The sequence below is a fragment of the Siniperca chuatsi genome, linkage group LG12 (genome assembly GCF_020085105.1).
Source record: "Siniperca chuatsi isolate FFG_IHB_CAS linkage group LG12, ASM2008510v1, whole genome shotgun sequence".
NCBI lineage: Eukaryota > Metazoa > Chordata > Actinopteri > Centrarchiformes > Sinipercidae > Siniperca > Siniperca chuatsi.
Genome location: NC_058053.1, coordinates 8,032,865 through 8,055,394, shown reverse-complemented (window position 1 = coordinate 8,055,394; position 22,530 = coordinate 8,032,865). Strand labels below are relative to the sequence as shown.

The following is a 22,530-nucleotide window of genomic DNA, read 5'->3' as shown; positions in this document are numbered from 1 at the left end:
TCTCTCTCTCGCATTGTTTTGTTCATTTAATACTTTGTGTTAATGTGTGTGTGTGTACGCGCACTACCATATATCTTTGTGTGTGAGCACACATGCTTGCGGCCCATGTTTTGTACAAGCCTTGTGGTTTGCTGAAGAAGTACTTAACTTGGACAGTCTCTTATCCACTCACACCACCCACTAATCCTTTGATTTGCAGTGAACTCTTGAGACATGGTTATGCAATAGAAATAAGTCCATGACGAATATGCTTACTTGGAGGATACCATAGGTTGCCATGAGACAGAAGCTCATGGGATTTCATCGGTTGCCATGAAACTAAAGCTCATCAGATAGAGGTATTCTCACATGGAAAAGTTTAGTGAGCCGAATTTTTAGGAAACGCGAAAGTCAAGTCAAAGTCAAGTCAAATTTATTTATAAGCACACTTAAAAGCAACAGAGAGAATGTGAGCCTACCCCTCCTGGTGTGTTCCATAATTTAGGAGCAGCGATAGCAAAGGCCCGATGTCCCCTGTGCTTCAATCTGGACCTTGGGACGACCAGAAGCATCTGGTCAGCAGACATCAGTGATCTCGAGGGAGTGTGCAAAGATAAAAGATCAGCGAGGTAAGGGGGCGCCAAGCTATTTAATGATTTAAAAACAAACAATAAGATCTTAAAATCAATTCTGGAAGCTGGAAGCCAATGCAGAGAGGCCAAAATGGGCGTGATGTGATCACGCTTACGTGTGCCTGTTAAGAGCCGGACAGCAGCGTTTTGGACCAGCTGTAGGCGAGAAAGCAGAGACTGGCTGACACCTGAGTGAAGATTATTGCAATAGTAAAGCCTCCAGAGATGCAACTTTTGGAGATTTTACATCCTGACAGGTTTATGGGTGTATAAAGCATATGGCAGACATATATCTGTAAGAACAGCTTCATTTCATCCTACAATATGTTGCAGTTGACATACCTATGTCGCACACTGAAGACAGTGAAGTAAGCTGACACATATAGAGGATATTTTTGGTATCCTCTCTGTGTGTCCTGGGTATTCTAATCAGGGCCACATACTGAAATGGGAACACAGAGTAACACAGTAAGAAAGTCAATTGTAAAAAAAAAAGTTACAAAAATAAAAAATCTGGAGGAGTCTGCATGCATCAGTCTGCTAAACTGGTCTCACATGCTACATTATTGATAATGATTCTCAGAGATATGCAAAACTGTGGAAATTAGGCTATTTTTAAATATGCCTTACTTGAGTTGCATTTGACATTAAAATGTAGCAGATTATGAAGCTCCAGAAGCTTCCATAGTTTAGAGCATGGACACATTGATATGCTGTATGAGAGAATGGAGCTGAATTGATAAGGGTTTCCTCCTGTTTTTTATGAATAAGCCACGTGGGCTGGAGGGTTCTTTCATGTGATTGGTTAGAATCTGCTGCAGTCTCAGAACTGTCTGTGACTCTCCCTCTCTCTCCCTGTGTCTGTCTTATAGGGACATACAGTATCTATTTAAAGAGCAAAATGAAGAAAGGCAGACAGAAAATGTCACAAAAAAAGATTACGACAGAAAGGGAACAGGAGTGACATAGTTTGAGAGGTAGGTAGAGGTAGAGAGAGTGGAAAGAAAGTGGAACAGGGAAACAGAAAAATAAAAATAAAGCAAAAGGGGTAAATGAGAACACAAAGAGGGACAGAGAGGAAAGAGACACATGTTTCCATTTTATTAATTTACTGCTATCTAATGTCAGTCTGGTGATGAGGTGATCTGATCTGGTGATCAAAGTCTCATTTAATTAATCAAAACTATTTAAAATGACCACTGCAGAGGGGAAACTTTAGCCACATTAAGTTTTGATGGTGTTCTTAACTAAGCTCTTTAAAATCTATTATGATTACAAATTGTCAGGTTAATGACTTTACAGAGTTACTAGCTTTACATTGTTAAATATTTATTATATATATTACATTCAGACAGTTTCAACTTTCATGTAAACTAAAGAGTTACGCAGTCAGTAAGGGAATCAGTGGAAAACAACACATCAAAATAAGTTGTTGTTTTGCTTTACAGGTTGACTTCATGACAGAATCCAGCAGCAGCGTTATGTAACCGACTCCCAGCGCAGTGTTGTGAGTCTTCTCTTTATTATTAAGATTCAGCCCAGGTCTCCTGCATATCTGTCTGCCAGCCTGCTTTCTACATTCTTCTCTGCTGCGTCTCTATAGTAACGGGTAGGTAAGTGAATGAGAGCTGGACAAAGTGAGCTGTGTGGGACTGAGCGTGGGTTGAACCACTGCACAACACATACACACTGCGGTGATCAATAGAATACACGCACACAGTGTTTGTGAACGTCTGTCGGTGTAGGCATGTCTCTGACTCTTCTACATCCAACCACTCTCTGCCTTTTCTGAGTTACCTCTGCCTTGGTACTGCTGTGTTTCCCACACTGCTGGATTTGTCTTCTTCATCTTATCATCAGTAATGAAAGAAAATAGCAACATCACAGTTTGTCCTCTGCATTACAGATGTCACACTTTCACTTCCATTTAAGCATATAGATCATCATCGCATTGTTTATCATCATATTTTTTTATTTTACTGACTAACTACTATGTAACTCCAACTGGGGACACAGACAGAGAGTGATCAGAAACCTGGATAAGGTGTTTACATGCCACATGCCAAACTAGTTCAATTTAATTTCAATTTATTTTATTTATATAAGGACCAATGAGATATTTATATCTCATTGCACTTGTCCAATGGAGCAGGTCTAGACTGTACTCAGAGACCCAACAATTCCCACCATGCGCAAACACTTGGCAACAGTGGCAAGGAAAAACTTCCTTTTAAGAGGCAGAAACCTGGAGGAGTAGCGTTGCAGCCATCTTCGACTCAAGCCTATTAATCAACCCTAAACCTAAACTAAATCATAACTCATTCGAAAGCCTTGTTCTTAGTCTTTCACACCCAACCTGGAAAACATTACAGCCAATTCTATTTGTTATGGTGTATCGCACTCCTGGTCCTTATTCTGAATTTGTATCTGAATTCTCAGAGTCCTTAAAAGTGCATATAAACACTCAGTGTGTGTAGGCTGCAGATATATTGAAGAACTGCATATTCTGTATTTTATTTAATACAGTGAAATCACTCACATAAAAGATCTCCTGTCTATCGTAGAAAAGGTTTCAGTCGTAGTCATCTGGACACTGTTTTCAGAATCAAGACATTTCAAAACGCCTTGATTCTGAAAACAGTGGAACACTCCTGGACGAATGAGGGACTACACCGTCTTGTCTCCTGTCTATGTATTTTAGGTCACACAGCACACACACACCTTGTGTGGTTGGTGATTGACAGTTTCTTGATTGAAATGTTTGCAACATGATGTAAAACAAAGCTATGTTAAATGGCATCTCCTGTTGCCAGAACTGCAAGTGAAAGACAGTGGTGGGAAGTACATTTACTCAAGTACTGTATGTAAGTACAATTTTGTGGTACTTTACTTGAGTAATTACACTTTATTCTATTTTATACTAGTACATTTTAGAGGGGAAAAGTGTACTTTTTACTCCACTACATTAATCTGACAGCTTTAGTTACTAGTTACTTTTCAGTACAAATACACAAATACAATGCATTGTTAGTGAAATCAGTGGTTCTGAACATTTTTGGAGTGTGACCTCTCACAAAAAAGCAGTTGAGATCCCTTGTCACATTTCAGATGTCATTGAGTTGTTAGCGGTTTCACCAAAGAGACAAACTTGTGATGGTTTCAGTTCAATAACTATTAGACACTCAGAGAGGTCAAATTAATATCATATTAATATTAGAGAAGAAATCTTGTTGATTAGTGTAGCAGAACTTTGTTTTTTGTTCTTTCCTATCACATTAATCATCTTATGACCTCTCAGATTTGTGACCTGGTGGGGCCTGCAGGTTGGGAACCACTGGACTAAACTACCAAACTGTGTATAAAGTAGTTAAAACTAGCTCCACTTCAACCATCTACAACAGTAAAATGTTGCTTACACACACTTGTAATGGAGTAGTTTGACATTAATGTGTCAGTACTTTTACTCAAGTAAAGGATCGGAATATATTTTTCCACCACTGGTGAAAGACGAGGACAATGGAAAAGAAAAAAGAAAAAAAAAGAAATTTTGATTGTTTTGTAACGTAATTAAGATATTATCTTACCGAGTTTACTCCAGTCTCTTGGAAAAGGAATTGTCAGCTTCACCTGAGTGGAAAAAGGACCAAATCTAGACCAACTGAAGAAACACCCTATAGGGATTATGTCTATTTTGCTGTCATCTTGCTACATAACCACCCTGCTAATCTCTTTAACTAGATTACTCCAGCTTCGAGTTGCAGTGAGAGGCAGTCGGTCGCCACTTTTACATAGCAGGGTGAAGTCAGGTTCAGTAGGGAAAGAATCTTAATTCACCTCGTGGTTCAATTCATTGAAATATTTGCATATCCCTCATCTACTGGCATGTTACATGCTGTATATATTATGTAACTATAAACTGTTGTGTTGACATTTTTTATATTTATATTTCAGTTGTTATGCAATATGAAACAAATCCAGAACAGTATAATAATTCCTTCATTCACCACACACCTACACAGTGTTCATTGTTATTTTCTCTTCTTAATTTGCCAGTGAATCACTTCGCACCACATGAATCTGCATGATTATTCATTAATTTAGTTTTATGTAACAGCCAAAAAAGTATAGAGGTGCTCCAATCCCAGACCATTATCTAAATTGACGAATTAACATTATAGAAGCAAACCATTCCCTGTTTCCTGTCCTCCAGCGTTATTATTTGCCACATTTGAGACACTTTTAACTCATCTTGCACCAAACTATTGCTTTCACCTTAATACTTCATCCAGTGCTGAACAATGCCTAAAACCCATGGATGTATAATACTTCCATGCTAAAACCCCTCAAAATAACCCATCACTTTGCCAGTAATGGTGAAGTCACAATGTCTTAGTGACAGGCGTGACGTTAACCATTTTGGTTAGGTTTAGGAAAAGATCATGGTTTGGCTAAAAATAAGTTGTTCTTCCCTGTTTTCTTTAACCTCTCATGTTTCTCTTTGAGTCTCTCACCTTTTCCCACGCCTCTTTCTCTCTCCCTCTTATTCACAAGTCTATTTCAACACCACGTAGGCATGTTGTTCTAATTTAGCTGAGCCTTCATTACCACTCTCTCCTGCTGGAAGAATGACTCACTGACTGCAACACTTCACAAAGCCACATGAAGCCCACTGACTGTCTCACCCTATAATAATGCACTGTTGTGGAACAGAGACACCTGCTCTTTTCATTTTCTGAATATGTGACTCATGTATACCTGTCAGGATATAATGTAATTATGAGCAAATGTAATAAAAAAGTGATTTTTAGAAAAGTTGCTTGCAGTAAATGTAACCTTTTAACATACTGTTTGGCCCCTTTATTATAGGTTCTTATTCCACACTGTCCAAGAGAATCGTATTTTGTTTCAGCACATGGTTGAATTTCAGCAAAGTGAATTCAAGCTCCTACACATTCTGAAGTGCTCCGAGGTTTGATGGCCAGCTGCAAAATAGCAAACATTGTATTGTTAGAAATGACAAAATTTACATTTTCCTTTTCGTGGCCCCAAGAACTTAAGAAAACACGAAAATGGACAAAACACAAGCAAATTAAGAAAACATCTTCAAAAATTTGACAACACAACCAACCAAATACAGAAACGTGCTGCAAATATAGAGAACACAACCAAATATAGAAACGCTGCAAGTAGCACAGATGACAACGGAAACTGTTTCTGGGGGAAACTAAAAAGTGATCAACACGCTATTTACTCGTTTTGGTGAAGATGTTTACTTAATTTGCTTGCATTTTGTCTATTTGCATGTGTTTTCTTAAGTTGCTTTGCATTGAGCTGAGCTGTCAGGGCCACCGTATTTTCATGATGTCCACTTTGTCCTCATTTCTTCAGAGTTTGATTTTCCAACAGCATAACTCATAGCCGTGAATGCAGCAACCTACTCTCAGCTCTCAGATGTCGGAGCTTCCCACCATCATCAGGATGCTCCTCCCAGAAAGCTTCTGAAAAAGCAAATCATTTTTGAAGCTGCATTATCACACAACAGCAATGTAAGATTGATCAAAAAACTACATGTTCACACTACATATGATGGATTAGCAGTTTGGAATGCCTTTAAGTGGATTTTTGACACCATTCTGACATGAACTGAAACCAAGAAGGTACAAAAAATATTCATAAAATATCCACATTTCTGACAAAATAAGTAATAAAGCATAGGCTATGTGTTTTGTAGAGTGCTGGTTACAACATAAAAAACCCCAGTGTGGTCCTTGTTTCATTGTGTCAGCGACAAGCCCAAGTCCTGAGGACAGGTTTGAGACACAGACTATGTATGAATATATCCAAACAAGGAGAATGTCCAAATGGCTGCGAACGCATTCACTTTTGAAGTCAGTGAATTGCCATTCTGAAGTCACTGATTTGCGTCACAAACACCATTCTTTTTTTTTTGTTAGAAACAAGTTTCATTTCTAATACAAGTGCTGCTAAGTAACATTAGTAAGATATTCTTCTCTTCTTTCCTCCTCCTCGTGTTTTCTTCTTGCTCCTCAATCTTCTACATTCACACTGTTAATCCTGTGGCTTGCAATGAAAACACCCACCTAGTTTGTTACGCAATAAGAAGAGAGAGGATGAGTGCTGCTTAGCAGCAACAATAGGCACAGCAGATTAGTGGCAGCGCAGTTGGCAGAGAAGACGGTGACAATTTCAATGTTGTGGAAGTGACTCACTCCCTGTGGAGTTTCCACTACGTTAATATAAAAAGCACAATAGGCCTACAAGGAGTCTACAGATGAACAGCATATCAAGGATACACACCTTTCTTTCTCTTTCTCTCTCTGTCGTCTAAGTCCCTACAGACAGCTAACAATCTCACTCTCTCTCTCTCTCACACACACACAGAAAGGGAGAAAAATTCAGTTGTCAATAGCGACCCCAAGTCTTTCCTATTGATATGCAGGACACACACACACAAATGCTGTTGTGAATGAGTGACCCACTCTCTGTTTCACAAACGCACATGCATGCACACACACATCCTGTTTCTGAATCTCTGCTCCATTAAAACTGACCAACACGTTTTGATTCCCATGTTGTACAACCCCAGCGTTTTGTCAAACCGTCTGTATAGTGACGCACATCCCATGCCAGTTTGAAAGGTTTCCAGTCAGGATGCTTTCAGTTGCTCCTCTGTGAAAGTTAACAAGAACCTGGCACAGGAATTTTGCCCTCTTAAGTTTCCTTAAGAAATACAGCCATTTCTGAGCTTTCTTTACCTGGGTGGAGATGTAAGAGGACCTCGTCAGGTTCTCTGGGATGCTGATGCGTAGCCGGAACCTGAAACTGTTCACCTGCTCCACCTCAGCTCCCCTGATGTAGACAGGTGTGTCTTTGGCTCCTTTTTCCTAAAATCAACTATCAGCTCCTTGGTTTTGGTGTCATTGAACAGTAGGTTGTTCTCTGTGCACCACTCTGCAAGGTTGTTAATTTCCTCACAATATGAATTCTGATCGGGGGCTGCAGTCGTGGGTGTACAGCGTGAACAGGAGGGGGCTAAGCACACAGCCCTGGGGGGCTCCGGTGTTCAGCACTAGAGTGCAGGAGGTGTGACCGCCAATGAAAACTGTTTGGGGTCTGTTTGTAAGAAAGTCCAATATCCAGTTGCAGAGTTTAGTACTCAAGCCCAGAGTGCTAAGTTTACTGTTTCATGGGTGTTTAACGTTAATATACATCCCTGTGCTTGATATGTAATTAACGTATATGCATTAACTTTGGTAGTTATCATAATTTTATTAGATCATAGCACATTTACAATCTACACACCTGGACCACAAGACGGATGCAGCCCCCCCGGAATTTTCAAAGTAAACGAACAATGAGTGTTTTGCACCATGTTGCTGCAGGAGGTACTCGTACCATTCTGCTGTGAAACTACTTTTAAGTAAGTTGAAGTGTTTGTTGTCTTCATCATTCACAGTGCGAATGATGTAGGCTACTGTTGTTATTTGCATGATCTTCCCCAGTTTGCTTGCCAAACAACGTAGCCATAACGTTAGCTAACTGTTGTAGCCAGGGTTGCTGCTTTGTCTGTTCGCTTTCTCTTCCTTCTGCTTTCTGGCCTAAATAATAATCCAATAAATATAATGTCCTCTGCCTCTGTTTGTCAGGTGTGGGGCCTCCGTGGATAGATGCATAAACACACCCACCCTGATGGTTTTATGTTGAGGAATATTGGGGATATCAAAAAATGAAAACTATGAAAGTGGAATTTACATGGGGTAAACATAGTACTTCCGTACTGCGGGTTCTCCCACTGAATTTGGGCAGATATTGCTTGTCATGCCTCGGCCCTCCAGTGGGAATCACAAAGCTCAAAGTCTCCATTATTGCCGCGGGTGGGTTAACATTGAAATCAGTTGAAAACCTGGTGTCATACAGACACCAGAGGGTAGGCCTAGCTTACCTTTCGCGTGTCTATTGAGATAAATTTGACAAAACATCGATTGCAGCCTTCAACCCAGGAATGAGAACGGGTTGAACTGAGGTGTGCACCTGCAGAACTACTGCTGACTGATAAAGTGTGATTAACCATCAGTCCATCATTTTACAATTTTTCAAGCACTACATGTCAATAGAATAAAATATAGTATTATTAATACTTTATCACTTCCAATTGATTGGTGTTCCCAAATAACGATCAAAAGGCCTACAACCATTACCTCTCCTGTTACAACTGTCTTCTGTAAATGTACACCTATTAGCCTATAGCCAGAGGCACTATTTTGGTCTTTATATGTACTAGGCATAAAACTCCTATGTCTATTCAATTGTCTCATAATGTTCAGTCCAGATGTAGGCTACTTAAATCTCTGTAGACTTGCGCTGTCATAAAATGAGGTTTGGGTTTAATCTGCTATAATGCACATGCTTCTGTGTTCTATATTTGACCAACTCTGTTATCACCCTGTTATGTAAAAGGGTGTTCTGATGTTGGAAGAGTTATGGCGCCCCCTCGTGGCTGACGAGATTTATTGTCACATTTTCCACCACTCTATGCTATATCAACAGCAGCAGTAAAAGCAGTAAAAAGTACAGTTTACATAATAACAAGTAATGACTACTAATGAAATTCCCATGTAATACAGCTAATTATGAAGTTGCTATTTGTACTTCTGCGCTGTAGATTGATGTGTTACTATTGTGTGAAGTGAAAACAAAAAATATATTTTACAGACTTTTAAGCAGTAAGCTCAGTGATGCTAAAATATGAAAATGCACAAGCAGCCTACAGTGAATGGGAATTGTTCAGATTTTATTTTATTTTAAAGAAAATATTATAGCTGCTTGGATTTTTTTCTATTACATTAACTACCTCCCGCTGTAGCCTATTGCTCTCTTAAGCAATGCCACTGCAAATGTATCACTAAGTATCCTTTTCATCAAATTAGGCCACATCTGCATGACATCTGGATGACAGTGGACCTTTCGTATTAAACGTATTAAATGTAAGATGTATGACTGGCTCTTTGGCTTTTTCTGTACAGACCAACAGGATGAGAGACTAAGACTGTTAGGCCAGGTACACATTTACAGCTGAGCTATAAAATAACAACATGGCACAGGTTTTGTGGTTTTCTTGCAACAAGATTGTCATTGTAGGCAAATAATCTGGGCTGACTCTGCTGACAAATCATAACTGCTTGTTTCAACTTTTGGCAGAATTACACGCCAACAGTGCACAATACTGACCACCATGAGTGAATATTTCTGTGGTTTCTAATCTTGTCGTGTGGCCTAACTATTTTCCATCATCATCAGCAGTTTACTTATTATCATTTAAAATAATGTATCATGAATACAAACCCATTTAAAAATACACATTTTGTGAAAACGCTTGAGACAACAAGAGCCCTGACAGCGCGTGCAATGTGAGCGTGGATGGTAATGTGCCATGTTACATGTGGCACAAAAGTCTGCGGCATTTAGTGGCTTTAGTGGTGCTAGGACTGAAGCAAAAGGACACATAATTCAAACACATGCTGACAAAGAGATTTATTCATAACAGTCTGCTTTTATTCACTTCATTTGTTTTTCATTGGTACAGTTGTTTTAGCTACAGTATGAAGCTGTGTGAATGAATGCAATGTAATTTACTCCAAAATCACTAAAAAGCAGCAATAGCCTGAGCCTGTCTCCCTACAGTATTTACAGAGTAGCTCATGAATTCACAGTTTCTGTTACTATTCACGTTAGAGCCTATTTCACACAAATTACAACCCTGTACCTCTGTACTGGTTTTATTTGTATTGCAAGTGGGTTACGCTTGATTTTCTTAAAATCGCATGGTTATGCTTAATCTGATTTCTGAGCAAACAGTGATTAAAGTGGCAATATATTTCAGATGACTGTTTTCAAGTAGTGATATTTAGCTGTGCAGTAAAAGAAAAAATGGTGTCCAACAGGCATTAGGCCATTACAAACCACGAGATGGCGCCAATAGTCCAATAATAACTGGTGACTAGTGCAAGCTGGTGCAAACACACCCACCCGTGTCTAAAAACAATCCCAGAACTCAAAGGAGGAGGATGAGAGACAGCAAAGGAACAGAAAAGGAGAACTGATAGGTATAAAACAGACAATCTGTATTTCATTATCTATTATTTTTTAAATAATGTTCTATAGCCTACATTGTTCATTTCGAGAACCGGTGTCCCACACGGAAACTTTTGGATGATTTCCGATTTAATTTAACTGGTTTTTGGCTGAAATGAGGAAATTCCATACGTGGGGTCTTTATGGGTTAAAAGAGAACTAATATAATTATTATAATACCGCGCGTAAAAGTTCTAATCGTAATTTGACAGCAGGCCCCTTGATGGATTTAATAATTTGCTCGTTAAAAGGTGTCTTGGTTTAAGGTTTTAAAAGGGCTCAATTATTTTTTGTTTAGGTGCGAGTCTTTAGACGTCTTGCTTACATACTGCACAACCGTCGTCTCAGCAGCATCTACATGACTACAGGTCCATAATTACATGTTTAAATATATCCTATGCTGTTGAAACAACCCTTGAGTGCTGTGTATGTCTAAAAACATTCACGTTTAACCAAATTAAGCCAGTAGGCTATTTTCACCTGCAAGTTACGAGAACCGACCTTTGCTCTGTGTCATCTCTCTTCGTTTGTTGCCGTATTACCTGCGGTGTCTACATTTTCCCAGCTGGTCTAAAAGATGCATTAAGAGTCAGTTGTAATGGTTATTGATGTTAGTCAGACTGTTGATGTTGTTGACACAGCTGATGTGGGACGGAGACACGGTGCCAAATGGCCCTGGAGGCTGCAGGTTGTGGCTGTGATACAGAGCCGCCGGAGGGGAACCGGGCCAGTAGGAGAAACCCGAAGGCCCCACGCCGGGAGCCACGAGGTTCAGTTTGGAAATCCCGGAGAAGGGAATCGGGGAGAAGTTACCCTGAAACTTGTAGATGGCCTGCTCCGTGGTGGACGGCTGGCACACCTGCGCCAAGCCGTGGAAATCAAACTTGTAGGCGTACCGCTTGCCGTGGACTTTGGTCATGATGTTTTTGTCGTAGTAGTAGCGCAGCGCGCGGCTCAGTTTGTCGTAGTTCATGTTGGGTTTGCTTTTGCGTTCCCCCCAGCGCCGAGCCACCTCGTCCGGGTCGATGAGCTTGAACTCGCCGTTGGTGCCCTCCCAGGCGATGCACGACATGTTGGTGCTGTCGGAGAGGAGCTCCAGCAGGAACTGCCACAGCTGGATCTGCCCGCTGCCTGTGTGGGGAGACCATGACCGTTGGTTGGATGTTAAAGTAAACGTAGACTGATCAGTGCAGCGCAGCGCAGGAGTAGAAAATAAATCCAATGAATAAATCACAACTTAAAACAGAACCAGAAATGTTTTGTGAAACCACTGCGGCACCCAGTATTAATACAGTCTGTGCAAAACGTTATATATTGTCAGTCATCACATCGCCAGCTGCAGACTAACAGGAAAACGGCGTACATTTAGAGACATGTTCATTTATATGCTAAATTTAAACTGCAGTTTATATTTCAAGCATACCAGTTTTCTATCATTAATGAAACTGCACGTTTTAGAGCATCTTGAGCAGATTTAGTTTTTCATGGATAGCCTATAATTAAATACATCTTATATCATTCGAGTGTATTTTTAAACAATATGGTAGTCTTGAATTTAATAAATCACAATATATATTTAAAATATAAATCGGTGCTCATATATAAGTGTTAGTCTACAGGTCGTTTCCATTTTTTAAAACAGAGATATGAAACGTCATGCCTTGCTTTGCGAGGTGTTCATGTCTATTAGGCTCCATCACGGTGACATTAAATCAGTGACAATGTGCTGTGGACCAACGGCAGATGGATTCTGCTGTATGGCGGTTTTATCTTATTTGAATGTAGCCTACTTCATTTAACCTATTATTTTTTTTTTTTTTACATTTTCCTTGATCTGTGATTCAGTTTTGAGCCTGTGGATGGATGACACAAAGTTTGAGACAGAATCATTTCGCAGTGCGTTAAAGGGCGACACAAATACCTTCAGTAATTGAAAACAAAGTCTACATTATCTGTGCCTAGCAAATAATGCAGCTGCAAACTGAGTGTGAATTCAGAAGGTAGTCTGTGCTTTTCTGTCGATACCAGCTCGACCTGTAACAGAAGCACGCTTAAATTAAATTAAACTCTGACGCATTTTAATCCTGCTATAATTATCAGTGTATTTTTAAGTATTAATATGGTAATATTTAACGATTCCTCGAATATATCTTTTTTCAAGTCAGTTTTGTTACTATAGCCAAAATAAATCCCGAGTTTGCCTCAGAGGCCTTTCGTGGTTAATAATACGACTGCCCTATTTTACTTTATTATTATTTTTATTATTATTATTATTATTATTATTATTATTATTATTATTATTATTATTCCATTCATCAGTATTTTCAAATAATGTGTTGGAGTATTGGGAGACGTCTTTCATACCTAAGCTAATTAAAATGAAATAACGGTGCCTAACATGGTGATGACATTTATTATTTGCCCTGACAGGCCACTGAGCTCATTCTCTTACCTTTTTGTACTCCTGTGTTTATTGGACCCCAAGTTGTTCCTTTGCTTTCTTTCAGCAGATTTTCTGTTGGATCTGAAATCAAAACAAAGACAGTGTCATATCGTCTATAAATGATCTATTTTAGGAAGCCATGGAGGCTACTCTTCTTGCTTTGCTGGGTCAATCCAATTTATTTCCAGAGTTTTCTAGAAATGACTGTCATGTCTTCTAACTGGCAAGACCAAGTTCACTTCACAGTGACAAGAACAAGGTGAATTAAATCAAATCAACTTTAGAGACTTTCAGTAGAGAAACTGTTATAAGATGCTGAAAAAAATTGAGCAGACCGGTGCATACGATTCAAACTAAAAGGAAATGCTAAAAAATTGCCAAATCTCAATAAAAGTTAAAATTGATTAAAATCCTAATTGTATCCAGTGTCCAGGCGCAGTCTAATGCAAGAAGCGTGTCGTCTTTGCGGTCTCCTCTCCGAGAAGCCAGGAAACGCGTCCAGGAAAAAGGATTTCCGATTTCCGACAAAAGAGCAGACGGGCTTTCAGATTGAAAAGGCTGAACAATGCTCTGCCCTGGAAACGGAGCATCACCGCACCGGGACACCGACACCCAGCACAATTTAAAGAATTAAAACTGTTTCTATCATTCTTTACGGGACCAAATGACGAACCTGAGAGATACATGTTGAACATGAGGTTTTCTCCGCAGTCCTGTCTCATTGTGTTCGGTTGTTCAGAAAGGGTTGGATTTCATTTCGTTGGTGGCTGAGGAAAAGATTTTTATTAAACTTTATCTCATAACTGTGATCTGGAATAAATGCGGGTGGACAGATTGAAGTTTCCAGGCAACTGTCACTGGCCCCCATCTCTGAGACAATATTCAGACAGCAATTTCCCCTGGTGCATTGCTTTAATTAAAAGAGCAATTTACCTCTGTCAGCCCGCCTGGTGCCCACAATAAAAAGAGGCCGATAGAAATTCGGCCCTTATCAATCCACCATCACAGTTTAATAAAGTTTCCGCGTTAAGATCTGAGTTTCTATGGTGAATTGAAGTGTTTGACATGGAAACCAGTTCAGATCCTCCTCACTTTTCCGCCTCTTTACCTCTCGGCAAACAACAAAGACCTATTTCATGTTGGAAAAAGAATATTTACCTTGAAAAACACGCTTCAGTGCACACGAGAAAACAAGAACATTTCATCCCCCCTAACCTTCTGTTTGTGGGTTTAAGGTTATATAGCCTCAATCTGAGGGTAATGAGGTTGTAACTTTAAAACCATGGCTTCTGATGCTCACTGACGTTATCATGTGCACTCATATTTTTCTAATTCTTGTGTTTTTTAGATGCAGTGGACTGTGCCAAGCTTTATGGGCTTTATTGCCCTGCCCTATTCATGTTTGGACTGTAGACACAGGCTGCACACATTTGTCACGTTCTATAATGTCACCACAGTATATAGTCTAAACACCCTTCGTAATTATTAGTATTAAAACTGTGGTTATAGCCTGTTTTTTTAAGGGTGATAGATTTAATAATTGACAGGCATGACCTGCTGTCCATCAGTGTTTCACATTCACAAAGACAGGCAGAACAACTCAACAAGCATTTCATTTAGCTGCAAATAATGTTGACATTACGGACACATAACATGAGGCAGATGATGCAGCACAACACTGTGATTAAATGTCATTTGAATACTTTTTATAAATTGATGTATATCACGCATGAGACACACTCTCTAATAGTGTTCAGTGTGATCAATCCAGAACTATATTGTTATAATTGGAAGTCTGTTTCTCTGCTCTGGAGCACATTAGGGTGTTTAAAAGCAACAAATATAAATCTAAAGGAAATGTATGTCATTTATGAGTGTGTCAAAAACCCTGACATGATAAAATTTTGTCCATAATACCTAAAAGGAGGTGGTGTCCTGGAGAATTAGTGTTTTAAGATGTGTACCATGTAAATGTAATGTCCTTGGTTTGATTCCGGGACATGTGTTACCTCTTTCTCTCCCCGTGTTTTTTTTTTTCTACATCTCCACTGAAAGGGATCTAATCGAGGCAAAAAGGTCAATAAAATAGTTTTAAAAACACCTAAAAAGAGCATATGTAAACACTCTGACATTGACATATATGCATTTCTGCCAGGAACTTGTGTGGTTTAGCATCTTGCTTGTCTTGTCAAAAATCCAATATATGTCATAAAGAGACAGAGTAGGCCAATCGGTGCTACTACAGGAATCTAAAACACTTTTCACTTTCAGTTCTGTCAGCTTTCCCTTGGAAAAGGTGGAAAGTATCATTGTTTCAAGTTTCACTAGAGACTAGGAAAGTCTGTTAAATAAAAAACACAAACTTTACCTAAAAATGAATAAATCAAAAAATATATCAAACTTTTTAAACCAGAAATGTGAATGAAATTACAATAAATGTACCTGACAGAAGATCTTCACTTTACCCTTTAATTCAAATCATACTTTGCATATCCGGCCATCTGTGTTGACTGAACTGAAAGTAAACTGTCTGCTAATCTTTCATCATCTATTTCAGTGTTTGCTCCGTGTGTCACCTGACTGAGCTCAGCACACTGTAGAAAAAATGCAGTATAGGTAATTGAGTATAGGCTATATATTTGTATGGTTATTTTGTTTATTTAACTACATGGTGACAGCATGCATGTGTGTACATGAAAATGTAACCAACATATGATTTCAAGGTTTTTCCTCTGATCAATGCAGAATTCAATAGCAAATAGTGTATTTCCCAGGTCCCGTCCTCCTCAGGGCTAGGCTTGTAGGTGTGTCTCTGGCGTCCCAGACTTGCTTTAGCTGCCTGTGTCCAAGTACAAGTCGCAGGCAACTTAAAACAAGCCTCGAAAACTAGACTGTATCCATTGATGCAGTGGTAGATAAATGGTCACTGATCAGCAGGAGGCAAGAAATCCACTGACAGAAAGACAAAAACAAATACATAATTACATAAAAACAATTATTAATTCTATTATCACATCAATTTGTTGCTCCTTATTGATCTAGGCTATATAGTTGAGAATTTATTTTAAAAAATAGTGAAGTGAGTATATGATGGTAGCTATCCTACAGTATTCTGCAAGTAAAACTGAGTCATGTATAGATTGAAAGCATGTTGATCTTGCGTAAATCCCATTAACTAACATAAATCCTAATACAGGAGTGTGTTATTCAGGTGGTTTGCCTATAGTTGTGTAAATGTAAGCCCTACAGTGGCCTCTGTGGTCAAATTGTGGCAAGATGGATATAAGCATTCAGGTTAAAAAGCAATATTTCTTCTGCTTAACACATTTCTTCATTTTAAAACCTACTGTAATTCATTTCAATAAGGACATCAACCACAACACCCTCATTAAATTATAGCTGTCATCAAGAATCAATGCAAAGTTCCCCTGTAAAGCCTTAGACTTACCTTGGTGCTGAACTGTGCGGCCAAAGTACCAGAGGTTGCAAGTCACTAGACTACTGAAGTGTCACTCTATAAGCCACGGAGCAGCTGCTTTAATCAGTCTGCAGAGGAATGTATGTTTGAGAAAGGTGTGTATGCATGGTTACACATTCATCAAAAGATCCTGTTTTTTGGGGTGTGGGACTGTGAGCCGGCTTGTGGGTGTGTAACACGGAATCCCACGTCCTGGACTATCAGGAGGAGTGTGTGTGGAGGTAAACACACTCCAGGATCCCAGTGTGTGACTGTAAGATAAACATGATGGTGTCACATTCGAATCACATTTGAATAAACAAACAAATGCTAAGCTACAAGAATTTTGTAAGGTGGTTGTGTGCAAGGTTGTGGTGGGGAAATGAATCAACAAGATATATGTAAGACATATACCAGTTTTGTTTCTAAATCGGAGTTTATGTCAGAAATGACATAAATCTTTATGGTCATTTCTGGTGTATACACTGTTCAGAATACTGAGGGCTTCTTTCTGATGCTGGGTTTCAGTAGTTGCAGCTTAAACATCATCACCTGACTGCTCTCCTTCTTTGTACTACATCTACATCACCACCTTTGTGATTTGGAAAGATGTAATATCAATAAGGGTTACTGGTTTTCACTTGGGTTGAACTAGTCAATGTATTATGTAAAAGTAGTAATATTTTGAATATTAACTCTGTCATTGCGTAACTATCCAGTGAAAACCATTTACCTCCAAACTTGGTGATTTTGAGTTGTTCAGATAAACTGAAGGATTGAGGGTTCCTTAAAGGTCCAGTGTGTAGGAATTAGTGGCATCTAGTGGTGAAATTGCAGTTTGCAACCATTTGAATACCGCTCGCCTCACCCTCCCCATCCAAGCATGTAGGAGAAACTACGGTGGCCACAAACAAAAAACCCGAACGGTCCTATCTAGAGCCAGTGTTTGGTTTGTCCATTCTGGGCTACTGTAGAAACATGGCGGTGCAACACGGCGACCTCAGTGGAAGGGGACCCGCTCCCTCTGTAGATAAAAACGGCTTATTCCAAGGTAATGAAAACACAACGATTCTTATTTTCAGGTGATTATACACTAACGAAAAAATGCTTATAAATATTATATTCTATTTCTGCCAATAGCTCCTCCTAAATGTTACACACTGGACCTTTAAAGGGTTTAGATCATTTTTATACCTTTAATGCAAAAGAAATAATTTTAAAAAGCATTGGGCTATCAGACAAATGGATTGTCACAAAGGTGAAAACAGACCTGTTTTTAGTAACTGTATTGGACATACATGGTTTTCACAGGCCATCAACGATGGATACAACATACAGTATTAGGACTGGGGGCATAAATGAATGTTATATTAGAGGTAATATTCCTAGTCTGAGGGCAAAACAGTCATCTGGCTAATTTTTCAAACAGGGTTCAGGACTGCTTTTCATCACTAACTAAAAGCATTCCATGCACAACATTTGTCTCTCAGAGGACCTCTGCTGGCCTCTTTTGAATTGCTTAACGAATAATGAAACAGTTTAAATAAGGACGGCTGCATGTGTGCCGACACCGTGGAGCAGCTGGAGTGTCTGCGTCTGTGTCAGCCCATTGAGGTATTTACAGTGAAACTATTGTCCCTCTGTGCCTGGCTTTGTTTTGGTTGTTAAGGCTACACAGTGCTTTTGCTGTATCAAATAGGCAAAGCAAGCACGGGCAAGAGAACCGGAATTTGACTTAATTCTATTTTCAAAAGATGATTCACAGTAAATGTTTTGCTTAAGAGACAGTCAAAATGGCCAATCAGATTATCTGTTGCTTTTCTTACAGCTCCTCACTTTACTGGCCGTTTTGGCAAATTTTGATTATAACAGTCAAAGAACAAATAATAAAAACAAATGCGATCTCGTGCTCTTGTTTATTGGAAATAAGAATACAGTCTGACAAGAACAACAGTACACATCCCAAAGCCTAACAGAGAGATTTGAATCAAATCTTTCCATGTGTGTTCGCTAAAAGGATTAATATTTCCTTTAAATAAATACAAAGCAAAAACTCTCTCTGACAACAGCCTGCTCTATGAAGCTAAAAGCGAAAAATGGGCTCTGATTTTGCAATGCTTGTGCACCTGTGCTATGACTGTCATAACCAAGGTGCAAAATGATTGACAGCTCAATGTAGCCGATCATTGCTTTTCTGATGTTTTTATTTTCATTTATTTAATTTGGGTGATAATTTTCATTGTAAAAAGAAAAAGGAATACAGACAAACAGTCTCTAGTTTTGAAGAAAAGCCTTTATTTCCTATTTCAAGAACATGCTTTAGCATGGCAGTAGAAGTAGATACTTAGATATCCATACATGCAGAGCCACAGAGTGATAGAAAGAGTTTATCCATGGGTCTGTCCAGGGTTCAAGTTGAGGAAGGGGTTCGAGGAGAGTTTTTTTTTTCAGGTTGGGTCAGGCAGGCAGAATGAAGGCTCTAGTGCTGGATCCTACGGATGGACTGCACCTGGTTGGTGTGAGCCTGGGTGCTGTACTCGTTGTAGTTTCTGTACTCGCCTTGGTGTCTGTCTCTCTCCAGGATGTACTGGTAGCCACGGTAACCAGGGAACTGGTAGGCCACCCAGCTGCAGAGCGAGAGGGGGTGATTCAAGGTCAGATCAAAGAATACAACGTATCATTTAAACAAACATTTCGACAGACATGCAGTTCATTCAGAATTATTTCAGCAAATTCAGTGAAAAGTGTGGGAGAGAGCCTGTCCCAAACAGATTTTACACGTCAACTGACGATTTGACAGACAACATCTCCAAAGTACATCCAGTCAGAACTGGTTGACCTGTCTAAGCATGACTGTTTTAAATACTGCTTCAAACTACATTTTATGGCACGATGTCTATAGCGGATGTGTAACTTACGCTCCTGAGTTGACTTTGATAGAGGGCACCTCCTTGCTGCACCAGCCCATGGCCTGTAGGGAGGGGTAGTCATCGCACATCTCAAACTTACGGCCCTGGAAGTCCTCACACTCGTACAGGGTCACCTTGCTGTCACTGTGGTTCTGCAGAGAAAGGGATGGAGAAAGAGAAAAAGCGTGATGTTGCTGCTACAGTTGGGCAAGCTATATAGAAATATTTAGATATAATTAGTTGGGGAATGCGAAATCGGGGAGATGGAATACAGGGATGAGGAGGGATGGGCGGTGGCCAATGGGCCATGTGAAGGAGGGGTGGGGCAGGGAAGTAAGCCACTTATAGCAGTTGACGGACACTGACTATTTAAAAGAGAAAAATGATGATGAAAGGATGTTGTAACCTACAGCGCACTTGATGGGTCTGAAGGAAAGCATGTGCTCGGTTCTGTAGCTGCTGTTTCCACTCCAGGCCTCATAGCGAGGGTAGTCTCCCTTCTCCAGGATAAACTGCTGTCCCTGGAACTCTGGGTACTCATAACCCACCCAACTAGACAGTGGAAAGATGCAGAGGAGAGAGACAAGGAGAAAAGAAAAGAAAAAGAAATGTTGAGATTAAAGGAGCAGAGATTATGTAAAATATCGGGAAAGACAGAAAATAAATTAATAGAATTCAGACACACAACAATGAGGAACCACTAAATGCAAAGTAGTTTTAGTGAACAACACTAAAACTGTCATTTTCATTAAACAATAGAGTCCAACGCACACAGAATGGCCTCGAGTGAAAACCACATGCAGCTTCTTTTGTCACTGGGAAGCACAAAGCAAACATTAAATACTGCTGCTCCTGCCTCCACCACCACCACCGCTGCTGCACCCAGGGCTTTTTATCTGATCGCCAGTCAGTCAGCCAGTCATTCTGGCTCACAGCCAGCAGCTGCACACAGCCAACTCATATCACAACAGGGTTACACTTGCATGCACACACACACACACATGCAAACGACACATGCCAACTGGCAGTGCAATAACACTGTAGGATGTCATTTATGGTTTTTGTTATTCTGCCTTTTCTACTTGTTGATTAGAGTCTGTGTTTGAGTCGTGTGTGCTTTCACCAGACTTCTTCAAGCAGATAAAATTAGAATTGCAACAGAAGTAAATAACGTGATTTTAATACATATTGCTATGCAAAAATAGTTCTTAGTTTTTAAGCGCCAATGTGCATTTAATAAAATATTTGAGGACGACTCATACTCTAATACTATTTATGCAGTTAGGTCAGTCTTCTTAAAGATAACAATACAAAATCTTTATAGGGTTTACTTAAACATTTTTAACCAGATTCTAACAAATCGTTGACTCAATCTGCCCTCATCATAAAGATGTCAGAACTTAATTATGTATGAATGGTAAAATTAATCTCTTGTTGAAGGGGTGACAGAAATAGGCAAAATATTGATCATGATCCACACAGAGGATGAAAGAAAAATCCAGAAATGATTTCTATGATATATGGAAAATGCAGAGCTCGGAGATAGATGGGGAGAACAGAAGGGGGAAAAAGAAGCAGGTGATCCAGAAGAACACCAAAAATGGGGACTTACGGTCCATTCTCAACCTTGATGGAGCGGATCTTGTTGAAGCCCCTCTCCATGATGTTCTGGCACTCCAGCATGAACTCACAGCGCTTTCCCTGGAAGTTCTCCTCCTCCCAGACTGTGATCTTGAACTGGCCCATCTGCTCCATCTGTTGAGTGTTCATGGCTGCTGGTTCTCCCTTGGGGGTTACTCTCTGACCAAGGTAGAGGGTTTAAAAAAGGTTCAGTGTTAATAGATGGAAAATGAAATCAAAACCACAACAAGACGTGCATGTCCCGAGTAGGTACAGTGTCAAAAAAGTGAATGAATAACAAATGTTTCAAGAGAGTAACTGAAATGAGAACCCTCATCTTGATTAAAACAGATACAAGAAATCAGACTTTTAACCCACTAAGCAGATGCTGGCATTTATCTAAATCAAGTTAAAACTATAATCTTGTATTTTAGCTTGACGAAAAAGTACGAGTTAATAAGGTAAAAAAAAATATCTATTTAGAGTATATTATTGCACCTTTACTCTGGAAAGAAATATCTGTTAAGGTCACTTTCCAAAGGTGTCGCAAGAAGTGAAAAATTCCACTCATTCATCATCTCTCCACAGTACAGATTTGTCTCTGTCTCCATTGAGGAGATCAAGAACCACAGGCATGTCTCCTGATCATAGACTGTACTGTGTACAATTACTGTTACGTTAAGCAAATGCCACAACAGCAAATCACATATCTGTGAGCGATAGCTTAAAAGCATACATGCTTTCTCCAGTACACAGAATTGATCATTTCTAAGAAGAGTTGCTATCCATCCTCAGCCCAATTTCTATGATTTTGAAGCAAAATAAAAAGAGCACAGTACTGGTTTGAGAAAAATGTTTGTGTGATGTTTAAAGGCCATACACAAGCACACCAGTAAGGCATCATCTTGCCAGCTTTCCCTGTTAAAAGGGCTGCCGAGGTATTAACCAGTTTACCCTAAAAGCAGCAGTATGAAGTGGCTTCCATGTTTTTACTTCTTAGCAAATCAAGTAGCATTTAAAGTGCATCCATAGCTGTCTGTCTATCAAATACACAGTATGGGCAGCATCTTGGTGGCTGTCAGGCTCCACCCCAGTACACATAGCTGTCCCAAGATTGCAGTTTCTTAGCTGAGTCTGAGGCAGTGTGTTGATATACTTACAGACAGTACTGAGGTGGGACAGATCCAGTATAATCAATGTCGGGGGAGAGACCCTCGCCTGTGTTTTTATAGGGCCGGGCCCCCTGGACCTGCGCCATTCCATTTGCCCAGCAGCCTTGCACACTCAGCAGCTGAGAGGGCCGGCTGAAAGGGGGGCATTAGCCTCGCGCTTTGTGGA

At 39.7% G+C, this 22,530-nt stretch overlaps 2 protein-coding genes across 2 annotated transcripts; both read right to left on the bottom strand.

Annotated features, from left to right (window-relative positions):
• Positions 1–10,162: 10,162 nt before the first annotated feature.
• Positions 10,163–16,937, bottom strand: fev (FEV transcription factor, ETS family member). The gene is made up of 4 exons (XM_044217751.1): positions 16,655–16,937; positions 13,880–16,158; positions 13,216–13,287; positions 10,163–11,894 (listed from the first exon to the last, which is right to left on the bottom strand). Exons 2-4 carry the CDS (start codon positions 13,926–13,928, stop codon positions 11,353–11,355), a joined length of 663 nt encoding a protein of 220 aa, XP_044073686.1. The 5' UTR covers positions 13,929–16,158; positions 16,655–16,937; the 3' UTR covers positions 10,163–11,352.
• Positions 16,938–18,938: 2,001 nt separating this feature from the next.
• Positions 18,939–22,491, bottom strand: cryba2b (crystallin, beta A2b). The gene is made up of 5 exons (XM_044217807.1): positions 22,353–22,491; positions 21,185–21,372; positions 19,983–20,124; positions 19,582–19,724; positions 18,939–19,290 (listed from the first exon to the last, which is right to left on the bottom strand). Exons 2-5 carry the CDS (start codon positions 21,340–21,342, stop codon positions 19,143–19,145), a joined length of 591 nt encoding a protein of 196 aa, XP_044073742.1. The 5' UTR covers positions 21,343–21,372; positions 22,353–22,491; the 3' UTR covers positions 18,939–19,142.
• Between the last annotated feature and the right edge of the window lie 39 nt (positions 22,492–22,530).

Bases quoted from the DNA above. Each gene is read 5' to 3' on its own strand.
- fev (XM_044217751.1), bottom strand. From the start codon at position 13,928: ATGAGACAGGACTGCGGAGAAAACCTCATGTTCAACATGTATCTCTCA. The intron at 13,288-13,879 runs GTTCGTCATTTG...TTTTGATTTCAG, and splicing joins GTTCAACATGTATCTCTCAG to ATCCAACAGAAAATCTGCTG. The intron at 11,895-13,215 runs GTAAGAGAATGA...CTCCCCACACAG, and splicing joins AAACACAGGAGTACAAAAAG to GCAGCGGGCAGATCCAGCTG.
- cryba2b (XM_044217807.1), bottom strand. From the start codon at position 21,342: ATGAACACTCAACAGATGGAGCAGATGGGCCAGTTCAAGATCACAGTC. The intron at 19,725-19,982 runs GTAGGTTACAAC...CTTTCTCTGCAG, and splicing joins TCAGACCCATCAAGTGCGCT to AACCACAGTGACAGCAAGGT. The intron at 19,291-19,581 runs GTAAGTTACACA...CTCGCTCTGCAG, and splicing joins ATCAAAGTCAACTCAGGAGC to CTGGGTGGCCTACCAGTTCC.